General features: G+C 44.2%; 1 protein-coding gene across 1 annotated transcript; it reads right to left on the bottom strand.

Annotated features, from left to right (window-relative positions):
- Nucleotides 1–169: 169 nt before the first annotated feature.
- LOC129392710 (otoancorin-like) lies at nucleotides 170–12403 on the bottom strand. Its single transcript, XM_055089747.1, has 7 exons — nucleotides 12234–12403; nucleotides 12091–12118; nucleotides 10510–10597; nucleotides 7306–7437; nucleotides 4116–4351; nucleotides 1719–1775; nucleotides 170–290 (listed from the first exon to the last, which is right to left on the bottom strand). The coding sequence occupies exons 4-7, from the start codon at nucleotides 7429–7431 to the stop codon at nucleotides 170–172; spliced, it is 540 nt and encodes a 179-aa protein (XP_054945722.1). The 5' UTR covers nucleotides 7432–7437; nucleotides 10510–10597; nucleotides 12091–12118; nucleotides 12234–12403.
- Nucleotides 12404–15845: the final 3442 nt, after the last annotated feature.

Genomic DNA, 15845 nt, shown 5'->3' with positions numbered 1-15845 from the left:
CTCAGACTTCGGCGTGTGAAAAATGCACTGATGAAATGGGGTATGTGGTTTTTCCATAAACCACATCAAACACTTTTTGGAAGCCGAGGGAGCTAAAAATCTTAAGTGGCAATGAAATCAAATCAACATCACTTTTAAGGATGGACTCCCCCTAAAAAGTGTTCCCACCTCAAAGCCTGGGCTCACCAGTGCCATTGGAGGATGTCTGCAAAATCCCAGTCATCCAGCAGTAGAGAGCCCTCTGGGAATGGGCCGAGGTTTGGTCGTAGAGCTCTTTGAACACCACAGACCTACATGACATAAACATGGGTGTCAATTAAGGAACAAATATGAAGGCCTTCGGGCAGGGTCCAAACAACAAAAGTATACAAAGCTATCTTTGGTTAAAAGCCCTTCCCACTCCCTTGCTATATGTAGCTATTTTCCTGTTTCTCCTCTTCCCATCACAGTTAAATAGCTTCCAAAGACTGGTCTCCACTTCCTCGCCACCAGCTCCTTTTTTTTTTTTTTTGGTAACAGTTTTATTCAGATATAACTTATACCATGCAAAATATACAACTCAATGATTTTCAGTATATTCACAGACTTGTACAACCATCACCACAATCAATTTTAGAACCCTTTAAGTACCTCAGAAAGAAACCTCCTACCTTTTAGCTATCACCCCAGAACTTCTAGGCATCCCAACTCCTAGAAACTACTAATCTACTTTCTATCTTTATAGATACACGTCTTCTGGATATTTCGGGTAAATGCAATCACATAATGTGTCACTTTTGTATCTGGCCTCTTTCACTTGGCATGATGTTTCCCAGGTTCATGCATGTTGGAACACGTATCAGTAATTCATTTTATATGGCCAAATTCTATTCCGTTGTACAAATATACCACATTTTGTTTATCTGTTCATCAGCTGATGGACACTTGGGTTGTTTCCCCCTCTTGTCTATTATAAATAATGCTGCTGTAAACATTCACGTATAAGTGTTCGCGTGACGCATTTCATTCTTCTTGGGAATACACCCAGGAGTGGAATTGCTGGGTTAAATGGCAAATCTATGCTTAGACTTTTGAGGAACTCCAGACTATTTTCCAAAGTAGCTGTACCACTTTACTTTCTCACCAACAGTGTCTGAGGGTTCTGATTTCTCCACGTCATTGTCAACACTTGTTATTATCTGACATTTTGATTACAGATATCCTGATGGGAGTAAAGTGTCTTGTTCACTTTTTAAGCCACTGACATCTGGTTTCTTCATCACCACACCACTCCTTGTGGCCCAAGTCCTGAATGACCTCCCTGTCACCATACCCAGCAGTCCCATTTGGTCCAAATATGACTTGGCCTTTCACAGCGTTTGGCACTGATCACCCCTCCAGTTCATACCTGCAAAATAGCTGAGTCTTCTCATCCTGGAAGACTTCCCTCACCTCCACCCACCACCACTGAAAATCAACTCACCAAATGACCAATCCGCCCTTTTCTAAGCTTAAAGTTTATTCTCACCACTCTCCCAGTCATTTCATATGTGAAGAGGCAAACTTTCCCTTAAATCTATCTTAATATCTTCTTGCTGTATCTTTCTTTTCTTCTTCTTCTCCTCTTCCTCCTTCTTCTCGGGTTGTTTTTTTTTTTTCCTCTTTCTCCTCTTCTTCTGGTTCTTATTCTTCCTCTTCTTCTTTCTGTCTCTTTCTCTCTCTCTGTCTTTTTTGGGTTGTTGTTTTGTTTTTCAGAACAGCACAGTACGTGAAAGGGACAGGAGATAGATATAATTCTGAAAAAAACGATGTTTACATTATTTAAGGGAAAGCTTGCCCATTTGTAAAAATGCTGGCTCTATCATTCCCTAGCAGTCTGACCTAGGGCAAGTTATACAATCTCTCTGTGCCTCAGTTTCCTCATTTGAAGAATGGGGGGTGGGCTTAATGACATCATCCTCACAAGGAGAAGGGGACAGGAGGATAGAGTAGGAAAAGGTCAAAACTGAGGTTCAGAAGAACTGGCTTGAGTTCAAATTCAGTCAAGCCCCAGGGGGTCACTTCAAGGGATGCTGTCCCCTCTTTGGGCTTCAGTTTCTTCATCTGCGAAAGAAGAGGTTGGATTAAATGATGTTCATCAGGAAACGGGAAATGGGGCCATATTCTGGACTCCCACCTCATGATGAGAATCTGGTGTCGGGCAATGTTATCTCTGTATTGATCTGTTGCCTTTCTCTCTGTAAGGCTTGTAACCTTCTCCCAGGCTCTTGTCAGGGTTTACATAAAGTTTTGTGCTGGTCAGCTGTGAGTTTTGACCGTCAAGTGTCCACTCCTCCCTCTTGTCATAACACCGCCTCAGTTTTTCTTGGGGAAATGACATTTCTCTCCCTCTTGATCTATGTCGTTTGGGTGCGACTATGACCCACATCTAAGCCATTCAGCATATAAGAGCCCATTGGCCACAGTGACTGGCTCAAGAATGGGCACATGGGGACTTCGCTGGCGGCCCAGTGGTTGGGACTCCACGCTTCCACTGCAGCGGGCGTGGGTTCGATCCCTCCTGGTTGAGGAGCTAAGATCCCACATGCTGAGTGACGCAGCCAAAATAAAAAAAAAAAAAAAAGAATGGGCACGTGACCCAGTGTGGACCAATGAGAATCAGGTCTAGGACTCTAGTTGGAACTGCTGGAAAAGTCCGCTGGGACAAGCACTCTGAGGAGGGGACCTGGAACTGCCCATGCTCCATCGCGGAGAGAGCCCGCCTGGGAGTGAGGCCAACAGAGGAGGGCAGAGCCGAGAGACAAAAAGCCAGAGATGTTCCCGATGATGTAATCTGAGCTTCTGGATCCAACTGTGTTCTGTCAGACCTGCTGACTCTCAAGGTAGAAGTCTCACTTTAGTGCTAGAGAGTCTTCAATACACACTCAGCTCCTTTTTTAACCAAGGGAACAGGTCCTAGGCTCAGAACAACATATCTAGCTAGGATTTAATGACATTGGTGGTTTTTTTTTAATTTACTTTTATGATTACTTAAGACAAATGATACTGGTTTCCCATTTACAGTAATTATACCATATTTACTTTTTAAATTTTATTTACTTATTTTTTATGAAGTATAGTTGATTCACAATGTTGTGTTAGTTTCAGGTGTACAGCAAAGTGATTCAGTTATACATACATAGGTACCTATTTTTTTCAGATTCTTTTCCCTTCTAGGTTGTTACAAAATATTGAGTATAGTACCCTGTGCTACACAGTAAGCCCTTGTTGGTTATCTTTTTTATAAACAGTAGTGTGTATCATATTTACTTTTTTAAAAATAAATTCTTTATTTATTTTTGGCTGCATTGGGTCTTCGTTGCTATGTGCGGGCTTTCTCTAGTTGCGGCGAGCAGGGGCTACTCCTTGCTGCGGTGAACAGGATTCTCATTGCAGTGGCTTCTCTTTTTTGCAGAGCACAGGCTCTAGGCACGTGGGCTTCAGTAGTTGCAGCTCATGGGCTCAGTAGTTGTGGCTCGCGGGCTCTACAGCACAGGCCCAGTAGTTGTGGGACACAGGCTTAGCTGCTCCGCGGCATGTGGGATCTTCCCGGACCAGGGATCGGACCCATGTCCCCTGCATTGGCAGGCGGATTCTTAACCACGGCGCCTTTTTGCAGAGCACAGGCTCTAGGCACGTGGGCTTCAGTAGTTGCAGCTCATGGGCTCAGTAGTTGTGGCTCGCGGGCTCTACAGCACAGGCCCAGTAGTTGTGGGACACAGGCTTAGCTGCTCCGTGGCATGTGGGATCTTCCCGGACCAGGGATCGGACCCATGTCCCCTGCATTGGCAGGCGGATTCTTAACCACTGCGCCACCAGGGAAGTCCCATGTTTACTTTTAAAATAGATATTTTTAAGTAAGTAGAATGAATCTATTTTTTTAAAACACGAACTAATAATAATACAGGTGGTATATAGGTATGGAAAAATTGTGAGGATGATACCAGAATGACTAAAATTTGGGAGACTCTGTTTTAATCAAACCATCTCTAAACTGACCTCGAATATTAACCTGTCCCCACCTGCCTTCTCCCCTCCCTCATGCGTTACCTCCTTGACTTCTCAGGACAGACTCTCAGGGGCAGGGGGACACTCACAGGTTCTTGAAGGCGTCTTCACGCAGGTCCCGGGGGAGACTCTCCGTGATATCCGGCTGGAGAAAGTGGCCTGCGGAGCCCCTTAGCACCCTGCCCAGGATCTCCACACACTCCAGGGGGTTCAGCACCTGGAAACACCTCTCCAGTGTGATGAGGAACAGGCTGCGGTTCACGCCCGGGCTCTGCAAGGCTTGTTTCCGAATCTCTCCCAAGTCAACAGTGATGTCATCCAGCTCCTACAGGAATGACAGAAGTTAGGCTTGTCTTGAGAGCTGCCTCTTGATTTGGAAACACTGGGAGAGACCACACTTAGCAGCAGTGGTGAAATTCAGGACCACTATTAAACACCACGCTGCTATGTCAAATCTTCTAGACCTTTCCATCACCTAAAGAACAAAGTCAAGGCCTTCACCTGCTTCACCCACACTAGGCACCTTGTCATTCTCCAGATACACCATGACTGTCACACCTCAGGCCCTTGCTCTAACTGGCGTCCCCTCTCCACCTCCTTCTCCCAGAGAAATCCAACTGATCCTTTAAGGCCAAGCTCAGTTGTCATTTCATTGGTGAAGTCTTCTCTGATGTCCTACTTAAGTCAAATCAAATCTCCGTCCACTCTGGGCTCCCAATAGCATCTTGAACCAAACTCCATGATGCATTAGAGATGCTTATGGGCCTATCTTTCCTCCAAGCCAGTGGATCTCAATCTTGGCTGCACATCAGAATCACTAGGGAGGTGATCCCCAGCACCACTATATAGAGTCTGGTTTAACTGGTCTCTGGTGGAGCCCTGGCATCTGATTCCAGTGTGTAGCTGAGGTTGAGCCAGGAAAGTGCTGGGGCCCAAGCCATGTGCCTAGTGGGATGCCTGGTACCTAGAGGACATTGAGAAATAGCCTGTAAGAATGAATGAATGAATGAATCTTTTGAACCACACACCCCAGGAATGCTGACAGGGTGTAGGTACAATCAGACTGGACACGACTCTGTCCTTCACCCAATACACCTTCCAAAAATAACAACCACAATTTACTGAGTATGGACTACAGTCCAGGCAATTGTGTCAAGCACGGAGCAAGCAGGATTCACCTCCTGTAATTCTCACAACAGTCCTATAGGTTAAGCCCCATAGGTCTGCGGGTCAGACATTCCTAGGTTCATATGCCAGGCCCTCCACTTACATGTGTGTGTCCTTGAGCAAATCACTTATATTTTTTAAGTCTCAGTTTCTTCCTCTTGAATGAAGATAAAATCAGTGCCTACCTCCTAGGTTTATGTAAGAATTGAAGGAGATAATGAATGGAGAGTGCCCGGTACCTAGTGAACACTCAGCAAGCATTACATGCTATGATTAACTCAATATTACAGGTGACGAGAACAAAAGAGAGACTAGTTAACCAGGCCAAACCTGCACGAAGCTGAGATCTGAAACAAGTGTACTGAGTCCAAGCCCACACTGAGTCCAAGCCCACACCTCTCACCACACCCATGTGTTTCCTAACTTCCTGCATTCCCGGTTGGGGCCAAACAGTGCAGCGGCTAAGAGTGTAACTTAGGGGTTACTGGGCAGGGGTCTGCAGATAGTATTAGGGCATCTGTGAACACTGGGGGGAAACTGCATCCTCCTTTCCACTGCCATGGAATTGGTCCCTGGCATCTCCTTCAGGGATGGATGTAGACAGCAAGCCAGCAAGGTGGCAGGAGAACCTTTGATGTGTCATCACTAGAAATCACAAACACTTTCCTAACTCACTACCGTTGTTGCAAATGTCTTGAAATCTCGCTTACACTCAACACTTCCTCAAAATTACAGAAACTATTAGACCCGCCACTAAATCTTGTTATTGGATGTGTTAAAGAAGCACATAAATTACTGTACCCTTAACTTTGTCTTATGTATTTTGATAAATGTATTTCAATAGAATAGGCTTCCTTTGTCATCCATTGTATTTCAGTTTATACATTTTAACACATTATTCTGAGATGGAGCCCAGGGGCTTCACCAGATGCCAGAGGGCTCACAGCTAGAGTCAGAAGCCCAGGTTCCCACCTCAGATTTGCCACTTTCAAGCTGTGTAACCCGAGGTTACTTACTCAACCTCTCCAAGCCTGTTTCCTCATCTGAATATTGAAATGGTAAGAGTCTATTTATCCTAATTTCAGGAGGTCCTGGAGACAATTCAATAGGTCCAGGTTTGTTAAACCCTTAGAACGGTGTTGGCAAATATGGCCCACAGGTACCCACTGCCTGTTTTTGCAAATAAAGTTTAATTGGAACACATCCACACCCATGCATTGACCTGCCATCTACGACTGCTTTGATGCTACAACGGCAGAGTTGAGTAGTTGTGACAGAGATCGTATGGCCTGCAAAGCCTAAAACATTTACTATCCGGCCCTTTACAGAAACAGCTTGCTGATCATTCCCTCAGAATAATACCCGACACACAGTAAACATTGATCAGTATCATTTTCAAAGACCACCATCCTCATTTCTGCCATATCTTTGCATTGCCTTTGCTATTATTTAGCTCATATTTTTACTTTAAACTGACTCTTTTTAAAACTTAAATGCATTTCAAAAGGAAACATTACATCTCCACCAAACTCACAGTTTTGACGTGCATTTTAATAACACACATTAAAATAAGTTTATTGAAATGTTTAAATGGTTCAATTCCCTTTGGAAAACACTGCTCCACACTCAACCGTCTCTGAAAAATAAAACACCTCTACACCTCAGCTTTCTGATTCCAAGGGTTCTCTGGGTCTCAGAGGCCTTTTCTTTGCTCTTACATTACCAACCTCATTTTGTGGAAATTTTCTGTTGCTGTTTTTTGTCTCCCTGGACCATAAGCTCCTTGAGGGCAGAGACAGTCATTCATCTCTGAATCCAGTGTCCCCTGGTGCACAGTAGTCATTCATGGATGTTTATGAAGCCAAACTGCTGGGACGCCTCAGTACCCCTCATTTCTTAGTACTCATAAGAATATGACTCATAAAGCTCTTCATTTGAACTTTGGAGAAAGTAAGAGAGGAAACCTAGGTCCCAGGGAGTCTGCAGAAGGAGAAGGAGGGAGGAAGAGATAAAGAAGGGCCCAGGCCTGAGTGAGGCTCAATTCCATTCAACTCGACAAACACCAACTGGCCCTGGTCTCCCTCTGCTCCCAGGATGCCAAGAGAGCCTCACCAAGCGGTCCTTCTTGTCTTCTAAGAGACATTTCATGGCAGTGTGGAATTGCTGAGCGTCAGTTCCCCTCAGGTCCTCCAGCAGTTTCCAGGGCTGGTACAAACATTGTTCCAGGTGGTTTTCCATAGCTGCCTGGATATGGAACGTTAGGAGAGTCAGTGAGGACAGGACAGGAGCACATGGTCAGCACCACGGCCAGCAGCCCAGCCCAGCCCAGCCACCGAATCCCCTGCAGAGACCGCAAGCTGGCAGCCTGCACACGTTCGGTTGAGCTGGCTCCAAAATTTCTTATGAGCTGCTAACATTTAAAATTCATGGAATTCCTCACAAAAATCCAAATTTCCAACTTCTCTTGGAGACCACAGAGATGTGGCAACGCTGGGCATACATCCCGTTCTGTGTAATAATCAACAGGCAGAGAGACAGCTGCTCACTGTAACTACTCTTCCTGCTCACCCCCCTCGAGGTAGCTGATTTCCCCAAGGCCTGCCTGGTCCCTGCAGGTGATTGAGGCTTCAAGTCCAGGGCAGCTGGCCTCTACCCAGAAAGTATACTACTTCCAGATGGGCACTGCTCAAACCCTCTCCCATGCTCCAAGCCCCCAGCACAGGAGCAAAATTCAGGCAGCATAGGGCTTCCCCGGTGGCGCGGTGGTTGACAGTCCGCCTGCCAACGCAGGGGACACGGGTTCGTGCCCCAGTCCGGGAGGATCCCACGTGCCACGGAGCGGCTGGGCCCGTGAGCCATGGCCGCTGAGCCTGCGCGTCCAAAGCCTGTGCTCCGCGACGGGAGAGGCCACAGCAGTGAGAGGCCCGTGTACCGCGGAAAAAAAAAAAAAAAAAAAAAAAAAATTCAGGCAGCATGAACTCCCCGTGGCACCCCCTCCAGGATGAGGAACAGAGGCCAGCAGCCTCTCCTGAAAGAGATTTCCTCTGCTATCTGGGGAATTCGTTTCTAAATCTTCCTTACATAGAGGTGCTCTAGAAAGGCAGCATAGTGTGACATCATGGACAAAAGGTGAGCTCTAGCACCAGATAACCTGTGTGTAAATCCCCACCTTGCCACTTACTAGTTGTGCGGCCTCGGGCAAGTTCCTTAACTAGGATTGTTAGATAAAATACAAGATGCCCAGTTAAATTTGACTTGCAGATAAACGAATAATTTTTTAGCATAAGTATATCCCCAATATTGCATGGGACATACTTAACACTGAAAAATGTATTCGTTGATCATCTGCAAGTCAAGTTTAACTGGGAAACCTGTATTTTTATTTGATAAATGGGCAACAGTATCTCTGGGTCTCAGTTTTCTCAGCTGAAAGGTAGGGACAATAGTCAAACTTACTATGTAAGTAAGAATTAATCCTAGGTCATGAGGAGTAAATGATTATGTAAAGTGTTCTCAATAAGTGCCAGCCATTATTCTCTGCCCTGAATGAGTTGAATAATTGTTTACTCAACGTCTCTCCCCTTAGAATGAAAGGCCCACGCGGGTAGAAATGTGACTGCCTGTTCTCCTGAGTCTCCAGTGTCTAGAACTGTGCCTGGCAGAGAATAGAGGCTGGATAAGTAGACACTAAATGAATAAATGAATATACAAATAGGAAGAGAGGTAGTATAGCTCCTAAGCAGGTTAAAATATACACATTTTATGAGAAACCCTACTGCTACAGAGAAAGGGGAAGGCATCACTTCTCTTTAGATTGCACAGACGAACAGGGCGAAGAAAGCAGATGCCATGAGGCCACCAGCCACCTCCACCTAGTGGATGTCCTGGTAAATGGATAACAACCAGGCTTCTGAGTGTCGTTCTCACATGAATGTTGGTTGCCACTTTCATCTTCACTATAAGGTAAGTAAAAACCAAAACAACAAAGACGTATGTCAGAACTTCATTCGTCAATGACATGACTTCTTTGACTTCTTTGCCGAATCAAAGAATAGTCTTTGAAATCTGAAAGAATGTTGTCTCAATTTTCTGTGCTATTCACAGTGTATTGGTAAAAGCAAAACAAAACACCCTGGGCTACTGATTATGCCAATGAGGCACGTGCTGGCCAATTCACCGCAGTCCCCACCATGCCCTATTGTTCCCCAAGGCAAATATCCACTGCCATCCATTTACATGTTTGTGCTACTGTTTTTCTTCTAGTAGAGTTAAAAGGGAAGAAAAATATTTCTTGGACCCATGATTGAGAGACTGATAATTATACCCAAAGGTCTTGTAATTATTTTAGGAACAGAATCTCATAAGTTTTAGCTAGGTACATGGTCTCTCATCTTGCTCCTCTGCAGTAAGATGTGACTTTGGACTGTGAGTCAATGAAACGTGAGCAGGAAGAAGTGTGCAACTTGCAGGTCACATCCTTAAAGAGAAGCTGTTCAGCCTTCACTTCCTCTTTCCCACCACACCCTCTCTGGGTTGGAGAACAGATGTGCTGTTTCAATCATGTGGGCAACCACTCCCTAGATGATGACAAAGCAACAAGACAGAAGGAACCCAGGCCCCTCGATGGCCTTTTGAAGTAGAGCTGTCTCTCCTCTCTGGACCTCCCACCTAGCCCTGGACTATTATATGAGATAGAAATAAACTAAATTGCTTGAGCTGCTGTAATCTGTGGTCTCTTTGTTAGAGTAGCTCAGCCTATACTCTAATACCAGTCCGTGACCTTGGACCGCTACCGATCTGTGGCCTGACAGGAACCAAGCCGCACAGCAGGAGGGGAGCAGCGGGCAAGCATGCAAAGCTTCACCTGTATTTACAGCCGCTCCCCATCACTCTCATTACCACCTGAGCTCCGCCTCCTGTCAGCATTATGGTGAGTTCTATACTTATATCATTATATATTACAATGTAATAATAACAGAAATAAAGTGCACGATAAATGTAATGCACTTGAATCATCCCGAAACCATCCCCCCGATCCCAATCCATGGAAAAACTGTCTTCCATGAAACCGGTCCCTGGTGCCAAAAAGGTTGGGGACCGCTGCTCTAATACACCATGTCTCCATCAGAAGTGGAAAAATGAAAGAGAGACAAAGGAGCTTATATTATGTTTCAAAAAACACTGGACAGAACACGTTTCTTTGTGGAAGTGAAGACTAGCTCTCCACCTAGCCCACTTCTCTGACTTACCCGGCCCCTGAGTTTGCAACCCCTGAGCACTGAGAGGGGAACATAGGGACGGGTCTCAGATACACACCTGCAGGCTGGGGATGGTGAAGGGAACGTTCCGTGAATTCAGATAGGCCAGGACTCTGCGGGACAGGTCTGCAGTCCACACATGGGAGCTTCAGTTGAAGACAGACAGGAGAAGGTCATGGTGACAGGCTCGCCTAGGATGAGCAGTTCCCCTACTAGCTGAGTGCTCAGGGGACCGAGGTTCAGAAAGGACAATGAAGATGGGCCGGGATGCTAGGAACTCTGTGCTTAGAGGTAGGAGATGTGTTTCCTTGGCACAGTGAGGGGGAGTTTCCAATTCTAGGAATCAGCCTGCATACCAGTCTCTTAAAGACAATGATCAATTTGGAGCTGTGTGCTATATTCTAAATCCCATAACAATCCACTCAGATTAATAATCCAAACAGCTTGACTTGGAAAGGTGTCCTGACTATATTAAGTTTAAAAAGCAGATGCTTTGTATACCATGAGAGGCTGGAATAGCATAGTTAGGACTATAGGCTCGAAACCTGGGTTTGAATCCTGGCTCTACCACTGAACTGTATGGCCTTAGGCAGTTTACTGAATTTTCCTGTGCCTCGGTTTCCCTTTCTATGTAATGCAGCTAACAACTGTGAGAATTAAATGTGTTCACACATGTAAAGTGCTTAAAACATTGCCCAACGCATAGAAAATGCACAACTTCGTTCATAACAGCCAAAAGCTGGAAACAACTCAAATGTCCAACAACAGGTGAAATGTTAAACAGATGGTATACCCATGCAATGGAATGCCACTCATCCAGACAGAGGGAATGAGTTGGACTTTTGCTTTCAGCTGTGATGGAATAATTGGCAGTAGATAAATCTTCCTGCCTTAAACAATTAGAAGGCCTTTTATAATCACATTTTTTTATAGATACATAGATAGATGGATAGACAGATAGATAGATAAAAAATTTTAGCCTGAAAGAATATATCCAAAACTATCAACTGGAGTTACCTTAGAGAGAAGACTGTTTATGGGGATCTTTTACTTTAATATAATTGAGTGCTCCTGTCATGGGGCCCCAAGGCTCCCATTTCTCCTTCATAGTACTTGTTATATTAGAATTATCTGTTAATATTTGTCTTTCCACAAGACTATCTAGTGCCCTGCTCCACATCCCTGGTATCTAACACCAGCCTGTACACAGAATATAAAGTGACAGTGAGTCCTGGAGCCAGGCTGCTGGATACACACCACAGCCCCACCATTTCCCAGCTGTGTGACCTTAAATCACCTCCCTGGGCCTCAATTTCATTATTCTGTCCAATGGGGTAACAATAGGGCCTACTTGGGTGGGAGGAGGGGGAGGCTTGGGAAGATTACATGCGTTTCTATTCATAAAAGCACTTAGAATAGAACCTGCTACATAGTAAGCAGTCAGTAAATGTTAGCTCTTGTGCTAGAGCAGAGGGGGCCAAAATTGTGTTGAACAAATGTATCTATTCTAAAACACTTGTGCATTGGGTGATATTTTTTGTAATGAGTACATTTTACTTTATATAGTTAAGAGACTTCCATTAAGAATTTTTATTAAAAATCTATTCCATCCCTTCCCCTCCCCTTTAGGATGAGTTACCTTTGAAACTGTATGAGATCCAGAAATGCTACAATGGAAATAAAATGAAAAGACAACTTAAAAAGGAATCATTCCAGAGAGAGCATAGGCGCATTCTGTTTGAAATTCTTAGAAGCAACAAGCAGGGACAGCAGGGACATTACCATTCAGGTAGCTTCCATCTATTATTTCTTCCTAAAAGGCAAAGAGATAATGTGGAGTATAACATCCAAAAGCTGGCAGCTCCAGTACAGAGGATGTTGTTTAAAATAAAACGGATACTCACCGCCATTTTTTGCAACAAAGGAGGCAAATCTGCAACAAAGCCATTGAATGTATAAAGAGAATTGAACTGGATGACCCTCAAAAATACAAATATGCATTAAGAAAAGAGCCCCCGCAAAGGTTACTCGTGATGGAAATTTTTAGTGAATTTTAATTATACTTGTGTGCATATGTGCCAGGGTGAAAAAACCTTGGTTTGAAAAACCTTTTCAGAATGATCCTGAAAATTCTACACTTACATGGGTACACACACACACAGGCACACACACATCCCGAAATACTCTGCAGCATCATGTACCTAAATTGATCTAACCCCACTCCATTCCCTAAGATGTGTGGAAACCATGACAGATGATTCCTCCCTCGGGACTTACCCTGCCGGGAATCTGGAACTCCATGACTTGCCACTCCATAGCTCAGAAAAAGGAACAGCAAAACAGAGTATGTCCTAGGTTCCTGAGACATTCTCCTGTAGTTAATTCAAGCATAGAAAAATTCAGGTTTGATTCAGGTTGTATCTGTAAATATATTTAGGAACATTCAGAAGACAAAAGGGGAAAAAATAGGCCCAGAATTCCTTGAGGTGTTTTTTTTTTTTTTAATTTTAAATTCCATCCACTTTGCTCCATTTAAACCCTATGCTAGTATAAGACACAATCATCTCTCTCCTCAATCTACAATGGCCTGTGTATATTCTGACATCTACCTCTCACTCCCCTCAATCAAACAAAGAGCAGCGGTTAAAAGCATGGATTCTGTTATATCTGACAAAGGACTTATATCTAGAATATGAAAAGAACTCTAACAATTCAGTAAGTAGAAGATAAACAAGCAAATAGAGAAAAAATATAAACTTAAACTTCATTAAAAAAAAATACAATTATGGCCAATAAGCACATAAAAGCTTATCAACATCATTCGTTACCAGGAACATGCAAACTGAACCCTTATGAGGTACTGTAACTGAGCCGGACCATATGGAGCCTTCCCAGAACAGACCCACACTCCCCTCCGCCTGCCTCTTGTCTATACAAAGACTTTAGCCTCCTAGGCGTTCCCCAAGTTCCAAAGAACAAATTTAACCAGGGAAGTGAGAAAACGCATAAAAAGGAAAACAGTCAAGCAAGACAAAATAATAATACTTTAGCCAATATAGTCAAGGACCTTTAGCTCCTCCTCCAAGACTGTGGATAATATGCTGAGCCACGCCCTTTGAGCTGTTTTGCAGATACTGAAACCCCCACCAGGTGGAAGAAGTAAACTTATGCTGCCCACAAGCACATAGGCCACAGACCTGTTATAACCAGAAGGTTAATGATGTCAACCCCCAATTACCACCAACCAATCAGAAGAACGTCCATGAGCTGATCACATACCCCAAACCCCCCTCCTTCAACCTGTCTTGAAAAAACTTTCCCTGAAAGACTTTGGGGATTGGGGGGCCTTTTGAGCACTAGCTCCCTAGACTCCTTGCTTGGTGCCCTGCAATAAATGCTGCACTTTCCTTCACCAAAACCCAGGGTCAATAGATTGGCTTTACTGTGCGCGGGCAAGCGGACCCCAGTTTGATGTGGTAACAGATTCACTACATACACACTAGAATGGCTAAAAGTTAAAAAGACTAACAACACCAAGTGTTGACGATGATAGGGAGCAGCAGGAACTCTTATACATTGCTGATACAGCCACTCTGGAAAACTGTTCGGCCGTGTCTTATAAAGTTACGTATACAGGGCTTCCCTGGTGGCGCAGTGGTTGCGAGTCCGCCTGCCGATGCAGGGGACATGGGTTCGTGCCCCGGTCCGGGAAGATCCCACATGCCGCGGAGCGGCTGGGCCCGTGAGCCGTGGCCGCTGAGCCTGCGCATCCAGAGCCTGTGCTCCGCAACGGGACAGGCCACAGCGGTGAGAGGCCCGCGTACCGAAAAAAAAGAAAAAAAAGTTAAGTATACAATACTCTATGATCCAGGAATTCTGCCCCTAGGTATTTACCCAAGAGAAATTAAAACATACGTCCATACAAAGATTTGTAGAGTTCCATTCCAAAAATTGGAAACAACTCAAATGTTCAACAATAGATGAAAAGTTAAACAAATATGGTATATCCATTCAGTGGAATACCACTCATCAATAAATATGGAATGAGTTGGACTTCTACTTCCAGCTATGACGGAGTAATTGGCAGTAGATAAACTCTCTTGCCTTAAACAATTAGAAAACAAACAAAACATGAAACAAAGGTTTTCAGACATTGGACAACAGGTAGGACAAGACTGAGATCCCTGAGAGAAGGGAAACTGTGAGATACTAGAAAATATATATTGGTTTCTGCCCCCAGTTCCTGGAACAGGGCCCCTAAGTCCCTTGTAATTTCCTAAATGATACGAGCACTAGGAGGATCTCTTGTTCTAATATTTGGTTTTTGACCCATCCCTGACACAGGGCTCCTAAACCCTTGTAAATTCTTAAGTGATAAGAGTACTAGGAACGGTACAGCCACTCTGGAGAACAGTATGAAGCTTCCTTAAAAAACTAAAAATAGAGCTCTACTATATGATCCAGCAATCCCACTCCTGGGCATATATATGGAGAAAAACATAATCTGAAAATATACACGCACCCCAATGTTCCTAGCAGCACTCTTCACAATAGCCAGGACATGGACGCAACCTAAATGTCCATCAACAGAGAAATGGATAAAGAAGATGTGATACATACATACAATGGAATATTTATTACTCAGCCATAAAAAAGAATGAAATAATGCCATTTGGAGCAACATGGATGGACCTAGAGATTGTCATACTGAGTGAAGTAAGTCAGAGGGAGAAAGACAAATATCATATGATATCGTTTATATGTGGACTCTAAAAAAAAAAGGCTACAAATGAACTTATATACAAAACAGAAATAGAGGGACTTCCCTGGTGGCACAGTGATTAAGGATCTGCCTGCCAATGCAGGGGAGACGGGTTTGAGCCCTGGTCCAGGAAGATCCCACATGCCACGGAGCAACTAAGCCCGTGAGCCACAACTACTGAGCCTGCCCTCTAGAGCCCATGAGCCACAACTACTGAGCCCACGTGCCACAGCTACTGAAGCCCGCACACCTAGAGCCCGTGCTCCACAGCAAGAGACGCCACCGCAATGAGAAGCCCGCGCACCACAACAAAGGGTAGCCCCTGCTCACCACCACTAGAGAAAGCCCACGTGCAGTAACGAAGACCCAATGCAGCCAAAAGTAAATAAAATAAACAAATTTTTTTTAAAAAAAACAGAAATAGAGTTACAGATGTAGAGCATAAACTTATGGTTACCAGGGGATAAGGTGAGGGAGGGATAAATTGGAAGACTGGGACTGACAGGTACACACTACTATACATAAAATAGATAACTAATAAGGACCTACAGTATAGCACAGGGAATTCTACTCAATACTCTGTAATGGCCTACATGGGAAAAGAATCTAAAAAAGAGTGGATATATGTATAT

The sequence above is a fragment of the Physeter macrocephalus genome, chromosome 14 (assembly GCF_002837175.3).
Source record: "Physeter macrocephalus isolate SW-GA chromosome 14, ASM283717v5, whole genome shotgun sequence".
NCBI classification, from domain to species: Eukaryota; Metazoa; Chordata; class Mammalia; order Artiodactyla; family Physeteridae; genus Physeter; species Physeter macrocephalus.
The sequence above is the reverse complement of the archived record's forward strand: the minus strand, read 5'-3'. Positions and strand labels throughout refer to the sequence as shown.